Here is a 20,129-nt window from a genome sequence, read left to right as displayed (position 1 = left end):
GTAACGCGGAACAAACTAGTTGGCACCATTCCAGGTTGATGTGCTTGTACAAGTTGACACAGAACGCGGTTTAACTGGTCTGTTTAAGAACGGGGTGGAAGGGTAGAAGTGGCCGGGCTGCGCAGGCTTCTCCGGATCGGTGGGACGTCGTAAACGGCATCGGGTTCTGTTCTGGAATTACGTCTTCCAAAAACACAACGGACCTGAACAGCAGTGATTCAGTGTTCATTGAAGTGATCAATGTGTGTATATATAGCTCATTAATTCAGAAAAGGAACTCTAATTCTGCTGTTTCACTGAATTCTTGACATTATTTTTTTTAATTCAGAAAACCAGGGTGACAGACTCTCCTTATGATCACACCCAGCAGCAGAAATGTGGTTGTTAATTCTCCAATTAGTTAAAAACCAGTCATGTCACATTGTTCAAGCGTTCGCCAGGAACACCGGCAACAAGTTGAACGCTTCAGGGACTCAGGTTTGTTTCCTCTGAATGATCTCCAGATCAGGGCAGTGTTGATACTGTGGCTCCGACAGCTCTGTCCAGCTGCATTGTGGGAGTCTGCTAAGGCCACTGGGAGGAAAGGTGATGACTGCCGTGTCACCAAAGACGTCCACCAGTTGGGACGGACAGGGCAGCCGTCTCTCTTCGCAAACAGACGCAGCCTGAGTAATGTAGCCGTAGTCCCGCTTGAACTCTCTCTCAAGCGCTCTGTTGAGACAAGGGGACAGAAAATGTCGGCTCTCGTTCCGTTTCTGAAAACATCATCTCCCTCGTTCCCGGTCTCGTACGCACCTGTCCCTCATCCCGCGGAAACTGTTCCCAATGATTTTCATAAGAGGAAGATGCTGTGGGCTCCAATTCTTCCACAGGAGGTTGTTATACAAGGCTTTCCCACAATGCATCAGGTAGAACAGCGTGGGCTTAGCTGCCAGACGCTTCCCCTCCTGCACAATAAAGTGAGACGCGTGGCTGATTTATACGTTTGCAGTAGGCAGTAAGCTAATAAAGATCATCTCAGTCACACAATGGCTGTATCATACATTATTTTCATTTCTGCATTAACAACTCCTGAAAACATTAACACACCAGAGTCGTGTTGCTTTATTTCTCAGCATCTGTCGTCTTGAAATTTTGGCTCGTCTTTTCTCAAAACCTCCGTGAGGCTTGCTCTTTGATAGCTGAATATAAAGTCCGCTCTGAGTTTTTCCCTGTACTGTGAACATGCTACCTGTTTTTTTTTCTTTGTCTGAAGGAGATAAAAACATCAGCGGCCGACAACCAACCTCATTTTCTGTGAGCACGGTCACACCCAGCGCTTTCAAAACATCCCTCTCCCCAGAGGTGAACACGGGGTCATAAACGGAGCAATCCTTTAGTGGGATCTAGAAGGAGAGGAGGAGCGATAGAAAACGATATCTTTAACTGGTCGTGTTTGTTGTTGTTATTATTATATTGGATAATCATGTCCTCCAAACCTGTCCAGCATCCAGCAGCAGAAGCAACATGGCGAGCTGGTAACGGGCTGAGACGCAGGAGGAAAACGGGCCCAGGCCGTAACACACACACTCCAGATGTTGGCCGAGGCTTTGATCTGTGATCAGCCCCAGCTGGTCAGTAAGGCCCTCGGTGTTCCTTCTCCCCAACGGTTCTGACACGGCTGCTGATCCTGCGACCAGCAGCGGCTCTGAAGACAATAATCATCAAAGGGCTACTGAGCTGAAGATAAACGATTCCACAGCCCCGCAAAATATTTGTTGATATTATACTAGACTTACTCACCTTTCCACTCTTGCCAAAACTCCTCACATCTCAGCTCAGATCTGGAGAGGATAATAATAATACATTTTATTTAAAGGCGCATATTTATTTGATTTATTTAAAGGATAAAGCAGGGGCGCGGGTCTCTTTTGAGTTGGATAAAATCATGTTTTTACAATATGTACAAAGGGTGGGAATTAAATTTCTTACACTGTGCATCTGATTCGTTCAACAGTTTTCCTGACGTCCAGCGGCTCCGGGCAACAAGTTACGTTTGAGGACAATTTGGGTGTTTTTTTGTTCCTCGCTGCGCCCTTTCGTTGACGGACCACCTGCCACTCCTCCCCGGTGTCCGACATTTATACTAATTCATAGTTCGTCCTGTACTGACATTGTGTTGCAACATTATTAATTTAATGCTTACTATGTACCGGATTGAGCAAGAGGGACCATTTCAGTGTAACACTATGGACTTCCTCTTCCGGTGTTGTTCCAAACATTGTATTCCGTTGTACGTCCTGGTGTATTATTAGTGATGCGTTTTTAAGAATATAGGTCGTTGAAGTTGACATAGAAACGAAGTTTTTGTTTTTTAAATTACCAAATCACAATAAAATAGTTGATGAAAACGTCAAATCATTTGAAATGGTTACTACAGACGACACCTGCTGGCTAATCTGTGTTGTTGCATTCATTTGGATGAGTCCGGATTGTTGCAACACATAAAACGTGTACAGTACTGTCGCAAAAAACATTATGAAGTCGTAATAATACTCACGCAGAATAAAAGTAAAATATGTAGACTGCTGGGAGAGGCTCCAGCACTACCCGCGACCTGGTTAAGGATGCAGCAATTGGGAATTGAATGAATGACTGAATGAATGAATGAATGAATGAGCCTGTATTTATATTTGTAAATCTAAATTCCTAGCCTTTGTGTATATGATGATTTTCCCCTGGGAAAGTATGGAAATCTAAGAAATAAATATCATTATGGATGCAGCGATTTTTAATATTGTAAATCCAGCAGGGGGCGATGATCTAACATTGTGGCTGATAATTGCTACCAACAAAGAAGATCGCTGGCACAACCGGAAGTACTCGTGTTTTTGTGCGTGCAAGATTACTGGCCACTTTTCATTGTCATATTTCTACAGAGTAACTGATTCAGTCTTGGTTTTTAGGGGGCGAGTGAACATTTCAGGTGAGTCAGAATAAATCCGTTTATTTTTATTATTTCCATCCACACACGTTTTCCAGGTAACGCGGGCAGTCTGCGTTAGCTAACGTTGCCTTTGCTAAAAGTCACTTTTTTTTAGCCAGTCGTTTCGATGTGTTTTTATGACAGAACGAGCTATTTTAAATATGAAATTACTCAGGAATCTTGTTGTCGTGTTGTACTCATTTTAAAGATAGAATTCCCGCTTGATCGCAACTAAAATCATTGAAACGTATGCGATATAATAACCTGCGTTTGACTAAAATCCTATTTTATATTTTCCTGCCTTGTAATAGCAGATGAGTATCAGGTAAAAGTTGAAGTTTCTACTCTGCTTCCAACCTCTTGATATTTTTGTGTTGTAGTAATATTCAGAGATGTCAATGTCCCATTTGTATGGGCGACGAGAGGAGGAGGAGGAAGGTGTGGAGGTGGAGAGCTTTGAGGTGACAGACTGGGATCTGGCCAATGAGTTCAACCCGGAGCGCCGCCGACACAGGCAGACCAAAGAGCAGGCGACCTATGGCATCTGGGCCGAGAAGGACTCGGACGAGGACGAAAGGCCCAGCTTCGGGGGCAAAAAGTAAGGCATATGGCAATCTGTCATTCTGCCTCAATGCTAGAAGTGGAGAGTTGTGTCTCCTTTATATAGTTACTTATTTTTGTTTGTTTGTTTGTTTTTAGAACTAAAGACTACACTATCCCGGTGAACTTTGTGAGCGGTGGTCTGCGGAAGACTGCGGAAGAGGAGGAACAGGAGGAAAAAGGAGACGGCGGCTCTGATGACTCTGATGACGGTCCCTCAGCACCGCTCCCTCCTCGCAGCACTGCCCCCAAAAAGCTTCAGATGGTAAATTCAGTTCTGTGTTAATCTTCTTTCTACCATTTCCATTTATTTTGTAACTACATTTTTCTCCAAGACGATTCATATTTATTTTTTTCCAAGGGAAATTTCCGGAGCAACTTATCCCAGAGGTTTGCAGGCGGCATACAGTCTGGGAAAGGCATCGGGAACTGGGAGAAGCACACAAAAGGAATTGGACAGAAACTTTTGCAGAAAATGGGTTACCAACCGGGAAAGGGCCTCGGCAAGAATGCTCAAGGTGCGTAGGCCTGAACGCGTTATGTTATTCGAGGTAATCGCAATAGTTTTGCAGCAGCGGAGTATAATTGTTGGTATTATTATTAATGTACCTCCTTGCCATTGAAGGTATTATAAACCCCATTGAGGCAAAGGTTCGCAAAGGCAAGGGAGCTGTTGGTGCTTATGGCAACGAACGAACCCAGCAGAGTCTTCAAGATTTCCCTGTGGTTGACTCAGAGGAGGAAGATGAAAAGGTGAAGTGTTGCAACCCCCCCCCCCCAGTATCTACACTTAAATTATATGGCAGTAGTGATTTAGTCGAGTCTCCGTTATTTATTTTGGCTCTGTTCTCTTTTTACGTGTGCGTAGGAGTTTCGGAAGGAGCTGGGCCAGTGGCGTAAGGATCCTGCAGGTCCTGGTGTTAAAAAGAAGCCCAAATACTCCTACAGAACAGTAGACGAGCTGAAGGCCAAAGGAAAGCTGACGGGGCGCAGCACAGCAACATCCGCTGGAGAGTTGGCACAGGTCAAGGTAATGTTTGGCCAGGTGTTGAGTTAGTCTATCAGGACACAATGATTCTGATTATTAAACTCATTGAGTTGTAGTGTACTATTGTAATGATGTATTTGCACTTGTACAATCGCCCGTGGATTGAATTATCTCTTTCCGTCCTTAGGTCATAGACATGACTGGGAGAGAGCAAAAGGTATATTACAGTTACAGTCACATGTCCAATAAACACAGTGTTCCAGACGAAGCTCCACCAAGCATGTCTGCTCAGGATCAGAAAGGGTCCGGCTTTGCTCTCCCCGAACTCGAACACAATCTGCAGCTACTGATCGACCTTACAGAACAGGACATATTACAGGTATCTGTCATTATGGCGTCTAGAGTTTTTTTCTGGTGCCACTCTGCTTCTTCATGTCCATCGGACACTAACATAATCCCTCGTTATACGATCACCGCCTCCCGCAGTCGACGAGGCGTCTGCAGCATGAAAGGGATGTCGTCGTTTCCCTGAGTCACGAGTCGCGAGCGCTGCAGGTCAGACTGGATGCAGAGCGAGACGCGATCCAGAGGATGGAGGCTGTCCTGGCGTTGGTGGAGCGTTTCCCGTCTGGAGAAACGGCACCGGGAGAAAGGCCTTCCCTGCAGGTGCGTCCGCTTTGAGGCACTGACTACAGTTACCGAACGCGTTGCAGTCCATGATTAGTCACTTTTACATTGCTCTTTTTTGTTTGTTTGTTTTTGTTTTGGTGGCTTCCTTCAGGAGTGTGCACGGATCTTTGAGTCTTTACAAACGGACTATTATGAAGAATACAAGACGATGGGTTTGGCAGATCTGGCTGTGGGTGTCGTTAATCCCTTATTAAAAGAGAAACTTTGTTCCTGGGATCCTCTAAAGGTACCTTTTAAGACTTACCCGACAGTTTCCTCTCGTTTTTGCCTGACTGATGAACTCTAATGCCGATGTTTTATTTCAGGATAACACCTATTGTCTGGAAGACATTGGTCAGTGGAGAGCAATTCTTGAATCAAGAGACCTCCACTCCAGCGCCCCAGATCCCAACATGGACCCGTACCACAGGTTACCTTAACATACATGCGTACATCTCTTCTGGCTAAGTGTTCCAGCATTGGTTTTGATTGCATGCGTTCTACTTACATTGGTTCAGGCTGCTGTGGGAAGTGTGGATCCCAGTGATGCGGTCCTGCGTGTCAAGGTGGCAGCCCCGCATGGTCGCTGCGATGGTGGACTGTGTGGATGTGTGGGCTCACTTTCTCCCTCCGTGGATCCTGGATCACCTGTTGGAGCAGCTGATATTACCACGGCTTCAGCGAGAGGTAGGATCTGCACACTTTCATGACGTGAAGACGGACTAACTTAAGAGGCCTCGCCTCGTTTACGTGTGAATAATTGTCTTCTGTTTTGTAGGTGGATAACTGGAACCCTTTAACTGACACAGTGCCCATCCACTCCTGGATCCACCCGTGGCTGCCTCTGCTCCGCTCACGTCTGGAGCCCCTTTACCCACCAATCAGGAGCAAGCTGTCTAACGCCTTGCAGCGGTGGCACCCCAGCGACGCCTCGGCCCGCCTCATCTTGCAGCCGTGGAAAGATGTTTTTACACCCGGCGCATGGGAGGCGTTCATGGTGAAAAATATCATCCCTAAACTAGGTAAGTGTTTTTTGTAACAGACTTACCGTAATTGCCGAACTATTATGCGCACCTGTGAAAAAGCCGCACCCACTGAATTAAAAAATATATATATTTTGTACTAAAATAAGCCGCACATATTCGTAAGCCGCAAGTGCATTGAGACAAATGATATTTAACGGAACACGGCTCGTAACGATATTCGCAGCAGGTCTTCAAGGTGAACAGCGTCTGGCATGTTAGAATAAGGGAAGTCGGCAAATCAGATCCGTAACTTCGGGATAAGGATTGGCTCTAAGGGCTGGGTCGGTCGGGCTGGGGTGCGAAGCGGGGCTGGGCTCGAGCCGCGGCTGGGGGAGCAGTTGCCCCGTCGCCCTCCCCTCTCCGCCCGTCGGAGGCTGCGTGGCGCGCGCGCGCGCCTGGCGGGGTGTCCCCGTCCCCCTTGCCCCCGTGCCCCTCATCCTCCGTCCGCGGGAGCGTGGTGCGGCAGGGGTGGGGACGCCCGGGAGGTCGAGGGGGTGGGTTCCTTCCCCGCTACGCGGCGCGTCCGACGCCGCGTAGCGGATGGCGGACAGGCGGCGGGGACCGGGTACGGCGGTCCGGCGGCGGCGACTCTGGACGAGCGCCGGGCGCTTCTCGCGGATCTCCCCAGCTACGCGCAAGCGGGGCTTTCCCTCCGGGCGGGCGGGCGTTAATTTTGTAACGAAAATAAATAGGCTTTAACGAAACACGGCTCGTAAAGAAAGTGGGAAAATATACGTAAATTTGCCGCGTCGTTGCATAAACCGCAAGGTTCAAAATATTGGAAAAAAGTAGCGGCTTGTACACCGGGAATTACGGTATATTGTTGAAAGAGAATAAATATCTCTGAGATGTCATCCTTTGCCTCTTTTTCTCCGACTTTCTTCCTGAATTTGGTTCCTATTTTTTCTCCTCAGCTCTGTGTCTGGAAGAGCTGGTCATCAACCCTCACCAGCAACTGATGGAGCCATTTCACTGGGTGATGGACTGGGAGGGCATGCTGTCTCCATCCAGCCTTGTCTCGCTGCTGGACAAAAACTTCTTTACAAAGTGGCTGCAGGTCAGTGGCAAAACAAATTTTAATTAATAAATGAATAAATGAAGCGAGATTCTCCCAGCAGCAATTTATTTGCTGTAAATATGTAGCTTCGTGGTCCACCCTTGTTTTTGTTGATTCCAGGTCCTCTGCTCGTGGTTGAGCAATAGTCCGAACTATGAAGAAATCACTAAATGGTACCTGGGTTGGAAAAGCAGCTTCAGCGAAGCCTTGCTGGCACAACCGCTCATTAAAGAGAAGTTTAATGAAGCTTTGGACATCATGAACCGTGCCGTTTCTTCAGGCATGGGTCGGTGTTGCACGCTATCTCAAAATATAAACTGTAATTCTCTTAAAACGCTCTGCTATGTATTCTTGACTTATTTTTTTCCATATCCACAGGTGGATATATGCAACCTGGGGCAAGGGAGAACATTGCATATCTAACGCAGACGGAGAGACGGAAGGATTTCCAGTACGAGGCGATGCAGGAGCGGAGAGACGCAGAGAGCGTGGCTCACAGGGGCGTCGGTACGGGCGTGCCAACCAACTTTAAGGACCTGATCCAGACCAAGGCAGAGGAGAACAACATTGTGTTTATGCCTTTAGTGGCCAAACGCCACGAAGGCAAGCAGTTGTACACATTTGGGCGTATTGTTATCTACATTGATCGAGGGGTTGTGTTTGTGCAAGGGGAGAAGACTTGGGTGCCCACATCTTTGCAGAGCCTGATAGATATGGCCAAGTAGGTTTAAACGTAATGAGAGCACATGTTCGCTTTCAATGTAACTTCAGCCTGCTCATCTGTGTCGTCGGTGTCTTTGTACATTTTTGCATTGGAACTGCGATTAAATAATTTTTCAGTATGCTGGTCTCTTTCGTTCCTTTGAATAATGTGGGTGCATGCGGGGTGTCACTGAATTTTGGACACTTTAGTGTCCAGGCCCCCCCACCACCCTGGGTCGGGGTTCATATGCGGGGCGTCAGGTGGCCGAGCCTCTGCCCACTGGGCACGGTCCGGTGCAGCGGCTGCAGTGATGCAGACTTGGGGAGGTGTTCTGGTCAATTCCCGCTGGAGAGGAGGCCTTGGTGAAGACCTAGAATACGCCGGAGAGACTCTCGGTTGGCCTGGGAACGGCTCGGGATACCCTCCGGAAGAGCTGGAAGAGTTGTCTGGTGACAGGGAAGTCTGGAAATCCCTCCTGAGAGGGAGAGATTTCGACCCGGCCCCGGATTAAACAGTGGAAGATGGATGGATGCGATGCTACTATTATACTGTAGGGGACAGTGTAGCAGATTTTACAACTTCCGCTCCGCTGTTGGTTTATGACGTGGTTTGGGCACGGCACGGCACGGCTTCCGTAGTACGTCCTCACAGCGTTGAGGTGCATTAGCTCTACTTTGTCAATTTGCGCGCGATTGAATAATTTCAGACATATTTCGGTTTTACGCAGGTATGTGACATCTATCTATCTCACGAATAAACAATATGTCGACGGCCTGATTTCTGATCTGAAAGCCGTCCGAAGAAGACAAAAAGCTAACGCGTTAGCCAGTGAGACGGCCTTTTCGGTGCTAGCATTAGCTTGCTAATAGAACAATGTTGTGTCGCATGTCTTTCTAAAGAGCTAAATGTTACTGCGGTTCTTTGCGGTTTGGGCTACATACGTTATATCTTATTTCAGTCAACGATGTCGGAGGCGCAGAAGAAGCGAAAGTCCAAGGTTGTTCGAAGTGAAGGAGGAACACCAGACGTGAAACGGTATCGCGGAGAGGGCGACCCGCCGGTAAGTTCGGACAGAACCGTGACGGGCGGGTTCGATTCCCGATCAAAACGCCTCGTTTCAAGGTTTTATATCGGAAATAAAAGTTGTAACTTGACATTTTACTGTATCTGTACGGTTTATACTTTTCACACATTACACACACATTATTGTAATTCATATTGAATACATAAAATAAGTTTTATCAAGAGAGCAAATGGTACTATTACTAATAGTATTGTACATCCTTTTTTTAAAAAAAAAAAGCACTTTATAATCAAATGAATCTTGAAATTTGGGACAGCGTTTACTCTGCTTGTTGCATTTTAATGATTTTATTGGTATTTTCCAGGATGCTCGTATGTACAGTGAAGAGGTTGAGCTTGACAGCAGGGACTCCAACAAGGACTACTTGCAGTACAAGAAGTCGTGTGAGAATTTGGCCGAACTCATGAGTGAAATTCAGGATCTTAAAGCCAACAGCGCCAAGGAGGGGGTAACATACACTAAAGATTCACATTCTAAATATTGTTTGTGTTTATAGACTGATTTCATGGTATGTTCTTAGTCATTAGTTCTATATAAACTAGTCATTGCACAGTCCTCACCTTACTGATGAGGATTCTATATCTAACAAGTGTTTATGTGTCTTTTTTTCAGTGTGTCGAGGTGGAACAGAAGCGTATGCAGAGCTGCATCCACTTCATGAATCTGAAAAAACTCAATCGTCTGGCTCATATGCGGCTGAAGAGAGGCAGAGACCAGACACATGACGTAACTCCCACACAACTCTGAAACACTGTAGCTTCCTTAGATGTAGTCTTTGTTTCTTCATATAAAAAGAATAACTGCAGTAGCTGCTGTCAGCAAAGAAAGCCTACACACACCTTTTGTGCGTGTGTTTTGTTTTAGAATTTATTGATCCAGCCTTGGGTCCTGCTAATTAATCCTTGATTTTATTGAATCCAGTTTCTGTTTCTTGGCACATGGTTTTGCATTCATTTATTTTGAAGATGCACCTGGGTTTTGTTTGCAAATTGGATTTAATCGCAGTTTATTTTCCTTTAGGCAAAGCAGAGAGTGGATGTGCTGCACCTTCAATTGCAGAATCTGCTGTATGAAGTTCTGCATCTTCAGAAGGAGATTAGCAAATGTCTGGAGTTTAAGTGAGTAGAAAATATCCTATTTATCTCAATCTTTTATTTTAAATGGGTAAAATGCTAATTATTTCGTGCTTCATTTTAATAAAGAATACATTTTTTTTTTCTTACAAAGACATACGAGTGAAAAGTAATATTTTTCACGAAAGATTCTTAAAATGTATAGTTTATTATTTACTTAATATACAACCACTGTTGAGAATAACTGAATATGTTGTTGGTAAAAAAGACAAATGTATCCTTATGTAATAACAGTGTTATTACAGTTTATTTCTATAGTACTCATCATTCCCATGTCAAAGTGGTTTGTTGAAGTAACGCTAACTGTCTCAGGTCTAAACACGAGGAAATAGATCTGGTGCCTGAAGAAGAATTTTACCAGGAGGCACCGCCAGAGATTTCCAAGCCCCAGCTCACAAAAGATGATTCCCACCAACTCACGCTGGCCCGGCTAGACTGGGAGCTCGAACAGAGGAAGAGGTGCGACGATGGTGAAGCGCATCGTTTGTGTGCTGCTTTAAATAAACAAGACGTCTGTCTTAGAAGCAATCGACTGCGTGTGCGCACAGGTTGGCGGAGAAATACAAAGAATCACAGGCCATGAAGGAGAAGATCCAGAAGAGCATCGAGGTGAAGAAGGAACATCTGACCAGCTTGCAGCCGGGACTCACCGCCATCATGCAGGTCCGGCATCTTTCTGATTTTGTTCTGTTTATTTTTTACGGGTTGTACTTCATCACCAGTAGGCACCGGGCATGGATCTTTCGACTGATCCCTTCCTTGTTCGTAGGCCTCTCTGCCCGTGCAGCAGTATCTCGCCGTGCCTTTTGAGCAGACCCAGAAACAGATGGAGGTTGCTCGCCACCTGCCTCCGCCGCTCTACGTCCTGTTTGTCCAAGCCAATGCCTATGGCCAGGCCTGCGGTAAAGTGACCATTACAGAAAATCGCATTTTTCTGCGTCGCATTAAAGACTTAAGCATAAAAGATGTATTTTTGTTTCAATTTTAGACAAGAATCTGAGTGTTTCAATCATCGGTGATGTGGATGAGGCCAAGGCGCTGTCCAAACCTCCAGAAGATTCACAGGGTAAAGACGCCATGACGCACGCCTGCCTCAGTCAGACAGCGCTGGAACATAGTCCACAAAATGCGTAGCCCATTTCCTGTTAGCGACATGCTGCCTCGTATTCTAGATATCGCATTGCTGGGCGTAGCGTCCGCAACAAAACATTTTAATGTCTTCCTCCAGATGATGAGAGCGATTCAGATGCAGAGGAGGAGCAAGAGAAAACGGTGAGAATCAGACCCGAATCATCCTCCGACGCCGATGCACATACACCGACTCCGCGTCAGTCGTATCGACGCGTTTGTTCATTCTTTACTGCCTTCACTGCAATGAAACAAGCTTTTGTTTTCTGCTTGGCAGAAGAGGAGACGACCAACGACGGGTGGCCAGATGGATGACAAAAGACGAGAGATGCTGAAAAGGCACCCGCTGTCTCTGTGCATCGACCTCAAGTGTAAAGGTGGGAATCTGTGTGTTTGATGTATATCAGGTTCAAAGCCAGTTACTTTCTACTCGTCTGTCACTGTGATGGGAATGCAGCCGCGTACAGTGTGAACTCGTCGGTTCCCTCTGCTGGGAACAGAAGGAATGGTGGGAAGATTCTATGAAGATCTGCATTGCAGGCATTGCTCTGCCTAAAAGTTGGGGGGGGGGGTTGCAGCATCCCAAGTCTGCAGATGCCACATGCTGCAAGAAGGATTTCTCATGCCTCCTCTCTCTCCCCAGTTATTATCAGGGCTGCCAGTTGCAGCAGACATTTTACTGTGTGGATGTCTGAGGAACACGGGTTCAGGAGACATGGCCTGATGTTATACACCCCCTGGGTGGGGCTTGCACCCCGTTATTACTCTGTGCGGTTGCAACTCGCGGGATGTTAAATGGGAGCGTTAATGACAGTCGGTTGAATCGGGGCTGTGATGGATTCTTTCATCGCCTTGTCTTATTTATTGCATCTCCACAGACGACACCGTCCTCCATCTCTACTTCTACTATCTGATGAATTTGAACATTTTGACCGTCAAGGCGAAGGTTTCCACTTCCACTGACCTCAACGCGGCCGTCAGTGCAGGGTGCGTACTTTTATTTTTGTAGGGTAACGATTATTCTTCCTGCCGTCCGCAGAAAATATCATAGAAATAGATATTTGTAATATGGTTTCAAATCGAGGGGTGTTCTCCGGTGCTTCTAGAATTACTTGGTGTCTAATTGGAGCTTAACAGTCTCAAATGGATGAAAAGCAGCCTCAAGTGTGTATTTGCATGTCTGTCCCCGAAAAGGAAAGTGTAACGATTGTCTCCTTTGCAGAGATCTGCTGAAAGCAGACATCGTGCTCAGCTGCCTCTACGCAGGCGACCACGGGAGAGAGACGCCCAATCCGGCCAATCGTTACCAGTTTGACAAAGTCGGGTAAGGCTGTCGCTTTGAATGCTTGTAGCCAGTAAAAATTCAAATGAGCAAAAGCAAAACCATTAAGAGAATGAACCCATCATTTTCCTTTTTTAGTATCTTTTCCATCGCGGATCATGTGGAGGAGCTCGGCCATCCCTACGTTTGGGTTCAGGGTCTGGGGGGGTTGCGTTTCCCCGGTGATATTTCAGAGGTACGTCCCAGCCGAGCTCCATTCACGCATTCGCGTTTATACAGCCGTGTCATTTCGCTACTCGCTCTTGTTCTTCAGGATAAGATCACGGGCAGTTCTCTGAGTGCCAGCCAAATGGAGAATACCATGAAGCTCCTGCGAGGAAGAGTCCAATCCCGCTTGGCTCTGCACAAACAGTTCGCCTCTTTAGGTGACTTGTGTTTACGGCCACTCGTTAAATGCTCCTAAACCGGACCTTGGAGGTTTAGGTTAAGAGATTTAAGATTATTGTGTCGTGTTTCCTCAGAACACAACATCATCCCAGTCTCCAGCGAGTGTCAGCACCTGTTTCCTGCCAAGATCATGTCCCGGTTGGCTTCCTGGAGCGCCGTCGCCCACGACGAGTACAAGGCAAGGACACTCAGGCACGCGTCCACGGGCGTTTGAACTGTAACGTGCAGCCCCGGGCTCTGACTGGCGTCCACGTTCTCTGTAGGATCTGCCTTACACGCGTCACGTCACCGACGCCGGGCTGGCGAGGGAGACGGATCTGTACTTTATGGCCGTGGTGGAGCGAGGCACAGGTGAATGAATGCTGGAGCTGAAGACGGAATTCTGTTTCTATTCTACTTGCTTCTCATCAAACCCTTCGCTTTGGTCCTGCAGCTCGTCTCCAGGCCGCTGTGGCTCTGAATCCCCGTTACCCAGACGTCCCGCCCCTTTTCTCCCTCTCCCTCGGCTGGAAGGGAGAACGCAGCGGACGCTCCGACGATAACCTTCGAGTACGAGCGTTCCAGTCGTGAGGAATGGCGTCTCACAGCAGGACTTCCCAGCCTCTAACGATTCCTCTCTTCTTCTTTCAGGCCATGGAGAGTGAGGTCAATGTGTTCAAAAGTGAACTCCAGGGACCACGCCCAGGACACCAGCTCCTGACCAATCAGATCTCTCGCCTGTGCGTCTGCCTGGATGTGTACTTGGAGACCGAAGGACAAGACGACAGCGTGGAGGGACCACGAGAGTTTCCTCGAGAAAAGATGTGCTTGCGCACTGTGAGGTTTGTGTTCACGAGCAGCAGGCGGTGGAATCTTAATAGATTCTCCTGAAGGTTTGCTTCTGGAATGATTCGCTGCATCTGGAATGATTCTCTGCTTCTGGAATGATTCGCTGCATCTGGAATGATTCTCTGCTTCTGGAATGATTGACTGCATCTGGAATTATTCTCTGCTTCTGGAATGATTCTCTGCATCTGGAATGATTCTCTGCTTCTGTGCCGTCTCTTTGTTTAGGGGTCCAACTCGTCTGAAGCCGTTCAAGTTCAACCATCCTCAGGGGTTCTTCAGTCACCGCTAAATGTGTCCGCGGTTGCCCCCCTCCCGCCTCCCCTACCTTTCTTTACATTTTATACTTAATCCTTCACCTGATGATTTTTGACTCAACATTTTAAAAAGTGTAACATTTTGAAAATAAAAAAAGAACGTGTTCTTAAATGAGTGTGATTATTAAAGCGGGTTGTTCCATCTTTCGTTGTCATTGATTCTGTAACAAGAGAGTGGGATGCTAATAGTTCATGATCAGCTAGCATTAGCTAAAAATAACATGAATAAAGGCAACAATGAGACGCAGCCATTATGACCTCTGCTGAGACGGAGGTCGTAATGGCCTCCGTTCGTCTGTCCGTCTGCTAGCAAGATAACTCAAAAGGTTCTGGATGGGATCTTGATGGAATTATCAGGGAATGTTATCAGGAACGGATGATTGCATTTTGGTGACGATCCAAAAGAGATCCTGGATTCTGGATCACTTTCAAACTTTCAGTAACATTGCGGTCAATGGAGCTTCAGAATTTGTACCTCAATAGCTCGGTGGTGAATTATTGACCGACGTTTATGGGATTTTACAGTCGTTGGGGGGGGGGGGGGGGGTCTTTATCACACCACCGAATGTCATCTCGATCGGATCCAGAATGATGTTAGGAAAAGGTATTAAATTTTAAAAGTGAAAACCTCCTTTACGGATTCAAAAGTCAGTTAAAAACACACAACTCTGATTCACTTTAACTTTTCATGGTTGGCGTATAAAGATACCAAGAACAATTTAGAACCTTTTGGTGATGATCCGGATCACCATGTGGACGGTGTAACTCCGTTTGTAACGACTGCTGAGAGTTCTCTGATCGAATGCGATTGCTCCAGGGCAACAGCGGGGGGTTTGGTTAATCCCATAAATAAAGACGCATCTCAGATGGGAGGAGATTGCATTTGGAGGTCATTCAATGTCATTGTTTTTTTTAAATCCAAGAGTAACAAATATTTCTAAAAGTTGTGGCTGAAGATGGAAGAAAAGACTTCCTTATTTTTGCTGTGAGAACAATTACTGCTGGTAAATACGATAATCTCTATATAACTGATAATCAGAATGCTTTAATAATCCCATAGGGAAATTAGTATATCAGCAATACAGATTACCACTACTATAGTGTCAATTATGTGTCCAGCAATTAGACATATTTTGGAATAACAGAACTGGAGCTCTGCTCCTGGTTTATACATGAGGAAGACTCTGGGACGTGAGGAAGGCTGCGCCGGGAGGGGCGGCCCCCTCTTCTTGCTGCAATGCAGTGCAGTAACCGGCAACATGTGGGTCTCCTCTTTGGGCCAATGTGCTGCACATGTGCCGTGTGATGAAGGGAAGCCACACGTTAGAGTTTTCATTCTTTATTTGTCTGCTTGGTTTTGCATATTCTCTGCAGCGTATACACAGCACAGCCACCGTTGTGCTACTACTGTAGGATTCAGAGCCTGCAATCCACCCGTCATGAGAAGCTGCATGAAGGTGCACAAAAATGTGTGAATATAACGTCTGCTTAAATATATATATGTATATATGTGTCGACCTTTGAAGGCTTGTACTGCAGGTCTGGTTGTCACATTCAGAATAAGAGTTTAGACGATGTTGCATTCGCTGCAGTCGTACATCAGAAGCATCGGGGGGGGGGGGGGTTGTAATGATCTTATGGAGGGAGCAGCGAGGGCTTCTATTGCTTACTTACGTAGCATCACCTGCTTTACTTTGGACATTAAAGTGCTTGTTTACTTTCTCCAGTGTCGCTCGTCCATCCGTTCCTCTCCTCACGCCCTGAATCATCAGGCTTGTTTCTTGGTTTTCTCCTCTTTGATCTCCTTTGATTCGGTACCGGAGGGTTTTTCAGCTTTCTCTGCCTTGCCTCCTTCCTTCACCTGGTTAGTCTCATCTTTAGTGGTCTCCTTGTTCTCCTCTGGCTTCTTCTCCTCCTTCTGGCTCTCTGCCTCCTCTGGTTTGGCTTTTGGAGTGGGCTTCTCCTCTGGCTTCTCCTTCTGGCTTTCTGCCTCCTCTGGTTTGGCTTTTGGAGTGGGCTTCTCCTCTGGCTTCTTCTCCTCCTTCTGGCTCTCTGCCTCCTCTGGTTTGGCTTTTGGAGTGGGCTTCTCCTCTGGCTTCTTCTCCTCCTTCTTACTTTCTGTTTTCTCAGGCTCAGCTTTATCCTTTGCCTTCGATACGGCCTTCTCTGCTTTGGGAGCAGACGGCTTCTCCTCGGCGGAAGGAGGAGCGCCGTCTTTAGGTTTCTCCTCTACGGGTTTGCTGGGGGGAGCAGGTTTTGTGTCTTCAGTCTTTGGTGCTTCATCTGCTTTGCTTTCTTTCCTTGCTTCTGGTTTGTCCATCTTTTCTTTCTCCTTGTTCTCGTGAATCTTCTCCTTCCCCGGTTGCTCGTTCTCCTTTATTTCCTCTTTGACCGGCTGGGGGTTCTCCTCTTTAGGGGTGTCTTTTATTATCTGAGGTTTGGCCTTCTCTGTTTCAGGAGACTTGCTGGCTGGAGATTTCGATTCTGGTGATTTGGAAGCAGGAGATTTAGGCTGAGGGGACTTCGAGGAGGGGGGTGCATCCTTTTCTTTAGACTTTTCTTCCTCCTCCTTTTCTTCTCCCTCATCCTCTTTGGTTTCCTCCTCTTCCTCCTCCTCCTCCTCCTCCGCCCCCTCGGTCACCTCTGTGACCTGCGTCTCGTCCGTCTGTTCCTCCACAATGACTGTGTCTGACATCTCGTCTCCTTTGACCGTGAAGATTCTGCTTTCTAGGTAAGAGTACGGACTTCCTCCTGACAGGAAGCGATCCTCCTCTCCTTCCAGTAACTTCCTGTTCAAACACGGAGCCACGCCGTCAGAGGAAATCACTTTTTAACATTTAAGAGAGACTATTTAATGACGTGTGCTCTTTAGACCGGAACCAACCTATACGCTGCGATCTCAATATCGAGAGCCATCTTCACATTCAGCAGCTCCTGGTAGTCTTTCAGCTGGCCGGCCATCTCCCATTTGGTGGTTTTCAGCTCATTGTCCAGCTGATTGATCGTCTCCTGCAAAATGGCGACACTCAGTCAATCAGGTCACGGTTCACAATGGTGCAACAATCATTTAGGGAGAATAAATATGCATTTTTCAGCGTCGCTTCCTGCCTGTAGTGCGCCGAGGTCGTCATGGTGCCGGTCATCACTCTCCATGCGGAGCCTCTCCAGTGACTCCTTGGTTCCTCGGAGAGTCTCCAACTCAACAGTGCGGCTCTGCAGCTGCCGGCGATACTCCGTGATCTCCTCCTGGGAGCCACGGAGGGCGTCCTTGTTAGATCGGGCGGCGTCGGATAGGCGCTCGATACGCACTGCAGAAATGTAGAAAAAATATAAAAAGGGATGTGAAACATTTGCTGCACTAAGAAGAAGATTTGCAGAAGATCTTCAGGGTTCTGTCTCGGTCCAATCGGAGCTGCATCGTTGTTTTGTCTTGACCCTGAGACACCTGATGTGTCCTCCTCTGTTGTCAAGGCCTCAGGGAGCCGCTGGGAGTTTGGGGGTAACCTTGACTGTGTCCGTCTGTCTGTCTGTCAGCAGTCTGAGTCAGCTCCCTCCCCGGTCCAGCATGCACGAACCCCCCTGCAGTCAGCTGGAAGGTCATTCTGTTTGACCTTTCACCATATCCAGTCAGCATGTGGGTCGACAGCGAGGATCTGTCAGGTTCTGAGGCGGACAGCGGTTCAGATCAAACCTTTAAAGGTGCAGAGGAGTCATTAAATTAAAACCAGTTTAAAATCAGACTTCAGCCCTTCCTGTGATTAAAAGCATTTCCTTTGTGACCCGACTCACCTTTGAACCATTCCTCTGCGTGCGTCGAGTTGCTCGACGCGTGACTGTCCAGCTGCGCGCGGATCTCTCGCAGTGCGCCGGTGACGTCCGTTTTCTGCGCGTCCCGCGCGTCAAAACGCATCTGCGCGCCCTGAACCTGCGCGAGGAGCTCGGCCGCTTCCTCCTCGTGGTTCTCCTTCAGAAACGCGCCCTCCTCCTCCAGGGCGCGGAGCTTCTTGTCCAGATCCAGCCGCGCCAGCCTGCACTCCTCCGCGTACTTGTTCATGGCGCGGGCTGCAGCCTCCGACTCTTCCCGGCCGCGCGCCTCATCCTCCAGCCTGGCCCGCAGGTGCTGGATGTCCGCCTCCAGGTGTCCGCGCTCCAGCGCCGCGCGGCCCTTCTCCCCGGTCAGCTCCTGGAGGAGGCTCCTCAGGTGGCCCAGCTCCTGCTCGTAGCGCTCCCCGACCGACGCGCGGCCAGCCTGATCCTGCCGCAGCGCTGCCGCTTCAGCCTCCAGGTTGCGGTTGTGCGTCTCCAAGGCGCGCACTTTGTCGATGTAGCCGGCGAAGCGGTCGTTGAGAGCCTGCAGGATCTGCTTCTCGCTCCTGCGCGTCACGTCCCCGTTGCGGGTCTGCAGGCCGCAGTCCGCGGGGGGCGGCTGGCTGAAGGCGAGGCGGCGGCGCGGCAGGGAGTGAGAGCCGCCGGAGGACGCGGAGGGGGGCCGAGCCGTGCGGTACGAGGTCGGGCCGGAGAAGCTCATGTTGTCCCGGTCGGAGCGGATCTGCAGCAGGAGACGAGCTGCGGGCTTTTATATAGCAGGGGGGGGGGGGGGGGGAAGACGTCAGCACGAAGACGTTCTCCGTTTAACTTTAAAGACACATGTTTCTGTCAGAAAACAGAAAGCTGCAGGAACAGATTCTCTCATCACTCCCGGATTATTTTACTGAACTTCACAATAGGACTATTTTATGAAAGCAAAACACACAAATATTGGTTTCATGGTATTTCACTATTCTTTTTATGAATAAAACTACGTGAGTGAAACGTTTTGCTGTGTGATGGGGGAATTTTCGGCCTTTATTTAAATGTCAGTTTCTGCTACTCTTTACAAAAAGCTGTGGCACATTTTAAAAAAAGATTTCTTTTTTTACATTTTTTTTTTTTTTTTTTTTTATCGTTTGCAAATTATTGCATTAAATGTTTTTTTTCGTGTCTATGTGTGAGTGAGCAGTGAGCACTGCTGATGCTCGGTAACTGTGCCACTGCAGTGTGAGTTTGCAAATCCATGCAACGCCCCCCCCCCCCCCCCCCCCCAGGGACAACTGCTGAGCCATTGACAGGCGGGTTCTCTCTTCTGCAAAGCAAGTTTGCTTTTCTCTCTCTCTCTCTCTCTCTCTCTCTCTCTCTCTCACCCCAATCAAAACCTGCAGTCCCCTCCTGGTTTGTCAGGGGAAGAGTAAATATTCACCAGCTGTAAAGATGTAGCTGCAGGACAAGCATAATATGACACCACTGACACATAAAAAAGCATCAGCATATAGATTGCATGCAGGATACACACAGAGTGATGATGCAGTGCGTCTACAAAACAAACTGAGCTGTCTGCTGAACTGTAAGGGGGGGTCACTTCTTGAGATTTCAGGGTGAGCGAGTTTACTTGGCGTGACTCAAAGGAGCAGGGAGAATCGTGCCTTTCCCTCGAGATGCTGAATAAGAGATGAACCAGCACACAGCCTTTTATCTGCATCAGCCTTTCGTCAGCCCAAAGACACCCAAAGGACTATGACACTTTAAAAGAGCTTAAAAGAGCAGAGTGTGCAGAATTTATTATGCATGTTAGAATGATCTAACATGCAATATTGCTCAAGTTTATCAATACTTTGTAATCTGAAAACCATCAACCAAAAGGACATTGTTTGTATTCTGTGTTTAGACATTCCTGCGGGAGAAATGCAATAAATGTTCCCAGACATAGTGTTAAGTAAATCCAATTTACATATATCTAATAGCAAACCAGAGATAACAACAAAACAGTAATATTTGATGTGCTGGCTTGTCAAAAGGAGCATCATTTTATTTTTTGGGCAGGATGAGTTGAAGTTTTGAAGTCTTGTCATCTCAATGACATTGTGTAAGAG

General features: G+C 47.5%; 4 protein-coding genes across 6 annotated transcripts; 2 read left to right on the top strand and 2 right to left on the bottom strand.

Moving 5' to 3' along the window:
* Positions 1 to 297: 297 nt before the first annotated feature.
* srrd (SRR1 domain containing) lies at positions 298 to 2,182 on the bottom strand. Its single transcript, XM_068738580.1, has 6 exons — positions 1,972 to 2,182; positions 1,783 to 1,823; positions 1,479 to 1,687; positions 1,287 to 1,385; positions 796 to 947; positions 298 to 711 (listed from the first exon to the last, which is right to left on the bottom strand). Exons 1-6 carry the CDS (start codon positions 2,118 to 2,120, stop codon positions 474 to 476), a joined length of 888 nt encoding a protein of 295 aa, XP_068594681.1. The 5' UTR covers positions 2,121 to 2,182; the 3' UTR covers positions 298 to 473.
* A 1,175-nt stretch (positions 2,183 to 3,357) lies between these two features.
* tfip11 (tuftelin interacting protein 11) lies at positions 3,358 to 8,138 on the top strand. The gene is made up of 14 exons (XM_068738447.1): positions 3,358 to 3,563; positions 3,665 to 3,830; positions 3,927 to 4,083; positions 4,191 to 4,318; positions 4,434 to 4,595; positions 4,741 to 4,932; positions 5,040 to 5,219; positions 5,335 to 5,469; positions 5,549 to 5,652; positions 5,741 to 5,909; positions 6,001 to 6,244; positions 7,162 to 7,304; positions 7,425 to 7,590; positions 7,683 to 8,138. Exons 1-14 carry the CDS (start codon positions 3,358 to 3,360, stop codon positions 8,027 to 8,029), a joined length of 2,499 nt encoding a protein of 832 aa, XP_068594548.1. The 3' UTR covers positions 8,030 to 8,138.
* A 556-nt stretch (positions 8,139 to 8,694) lies between these two features.
* thoc5 (THO complex 5) lies at positions 8,695 to 14,335 on the top strand. Of its 3 annotated transcripts, none has more exons than XM_068761097.1 (19): positions 8,966 to 9,067; positions 9,396 to 9,539; positions 9,704 to 9,817; positions 10,112 to 10,209; positions 10,537 to 10,683; positions 10,773 to 10,887; positions 10,994 to 11,126; positions 11,213 to 11,290; positions 11,453 to 11,496; positions 11,633 to 11,729; positions 12,231 to 12,339; positions 12,575 to 12,676; positions 12,773 to 12,869; positions 12,948 to 13,059; positions 13,156 to 13,259; positions 13,345 to 13,432; positions 13,515 to 13,630; positions 13,712 to 13,902; positions 14,135 to 14,335. In XM_068761097.1, the coding sequence occupies exons 1-19, from the start codon at positions 8,972 to 8,974 to the stop codon at positions 14,196 to 14,198; spliced, it is 2,049 nt and encodes a 682-aa protein (XP_068617198.1). In that variant the 5' UTR covers positions 8,966 to 8,971; the 3' UTR covers positions 14,199 to 14,335. The 3 variants fall into 3 exon arrangements, with proteins under 3 accessions (XP_068617199.1, XP_068617198.1, XP_068617197.1); XM_068761096.1 differs by having other exon boundaries at positions 11,630 to 11,729; XM_068761098.1 differs by lacking the exon at positions 14,135 to 14,335 and adding an exon at positions 8,695 to 8,734 and having other exon boundaries at positions 11,630 to 11,729; positions 13,515 to 13,840.
* Positions 14,336 to 15,555: 1,220 nt separating this feature from the next.
* On the bottom strand, positions 15,556 to 18,751 carry LOC137918038 (neurofilament medium polypeptide-like). The gene is made up of 4 exons (XM_068760781.1): positions 18,013 to 18,751; positions 17,332 to 17,531; positions 17,108 to 17,232; positions 15,556 to 17,012 (listed from the first exon to the last, which is right to left on the bottom strand). The coding sequence occupies exons 1-4, from the start codon at positions 18,749 to 18,751 to the stop codon at positions 15,992 to 15,994; spliced, it is 2,085 nt and encodes a 694-aa protein (XP_068616882.1). The 3' UTR covers positions 15,556 to 15,991.
* Between the last annotated feature and the right edge of the window lie 1,378 nt (positions 18,752 to 20,129).

The sequence above is a fragment of the Brachionichthys hirsutus genome, chromosome 4 (assembly GCF_040956055.1).
Source record: "Brachionichthys hirsutus isolate HB-005 chromosome 4, CSIRO-AGI_Bhir_v1, whole genome shotgun sequence".
Taxonomy (NCBI): Eukaryota; Metazoa; Chordata; class Actinopteri; order Lophiiformes; family Brachionichthyidae; genus Brachionichthys; species Brachionichthys hirsutus.
The sequence above is the reverse complement of the archived record's forward strand: the minus strand, read 5'-3'. Positions and strand labels throughout refer to the sequence as shown.

Coding starts and splice junctions, on each gene's coding strand:
- thoc5 (XM_068761096.1), top strand. CDS start 8,972: ATGTCGGAGGCGCAGAAGAAGCGAAAGTCCAAGGTTGTTCGAAGTGAA. Junction 10,684..10,772: donor GAGCTCGAACAGAGGAAGAG/GTGCGACGATGG, acceptor GTGTGCGCACAG/GTTGGCGGAGAAATACAAAG. Junction 12,677..12,772: donor TACCAGTTTGACAAAGTCGG/GTAAGGCTGTCG, acceptor TTCCTTTTTTAG/TATCTTTTCCATCGCGGATC.
- LOC137918038 (XM_068760781.1), bottom strand. CDS start 18,751: ATGAGCTTCTCCGGCCCGACCTCGTACCGCACGGCTCGGCCCCCCTCC. Junction 17,532..18,012: donor CGCAGAGGAATGGTTCAAAG/GTGAGTCGGGTC, acceptor ACATTTCTGCAG/TGCGTATCGAGCGCCTATCC. Junction 17,233..17,331: donor ACGACCTCGGCGCACTACAG/GCAGGAAGCGAC, acceptor GCCATTTTGCAG/GAGACGATCAATCAGCTGGA.
- srrd (XM_068738580.1), bottom strand. CDS start 2,120: ATGTCGGACACCGGGGAGGAGTGGCAGGTGGTCCGTCAACGAAAGGGC. Junction 1,688..1,782: donor GTTTTGGCAAGAGTGGAAAG/GTGAGTAAGTCT, acceptor TATTGTCTTCAG/AGCCGCTGCTGGTCGCAGGA. Junction 1,386..1,478: donor TGCTGCTGGATGCTGGACAG/GTTTGGAGGACA, acceptor CTCTCCTTCTAG/ATCCCACTAAAGGATTGCTC.
- tfip11 (XM_068738447.1), top strand. CDS start 3,358: ATGTCAATGTCCCATTTGTATGGGCGACGAGAGGAGGAGGAGGAAGGT. Junction 5,470..5,548: donor GTTCCTGGGATCCTCTAAAG/GTACCTTTTAAG, acceptor GTTTTATTTCAG/GATAACACCTATTGTCTGGA. Junction 7,591..7,682: donor TGCCGTTTCTTCAGGCATGG/GTCGGTGTTGCA, acceptor CCATATCCACAG/GTGGATATATGCAACCTGGG.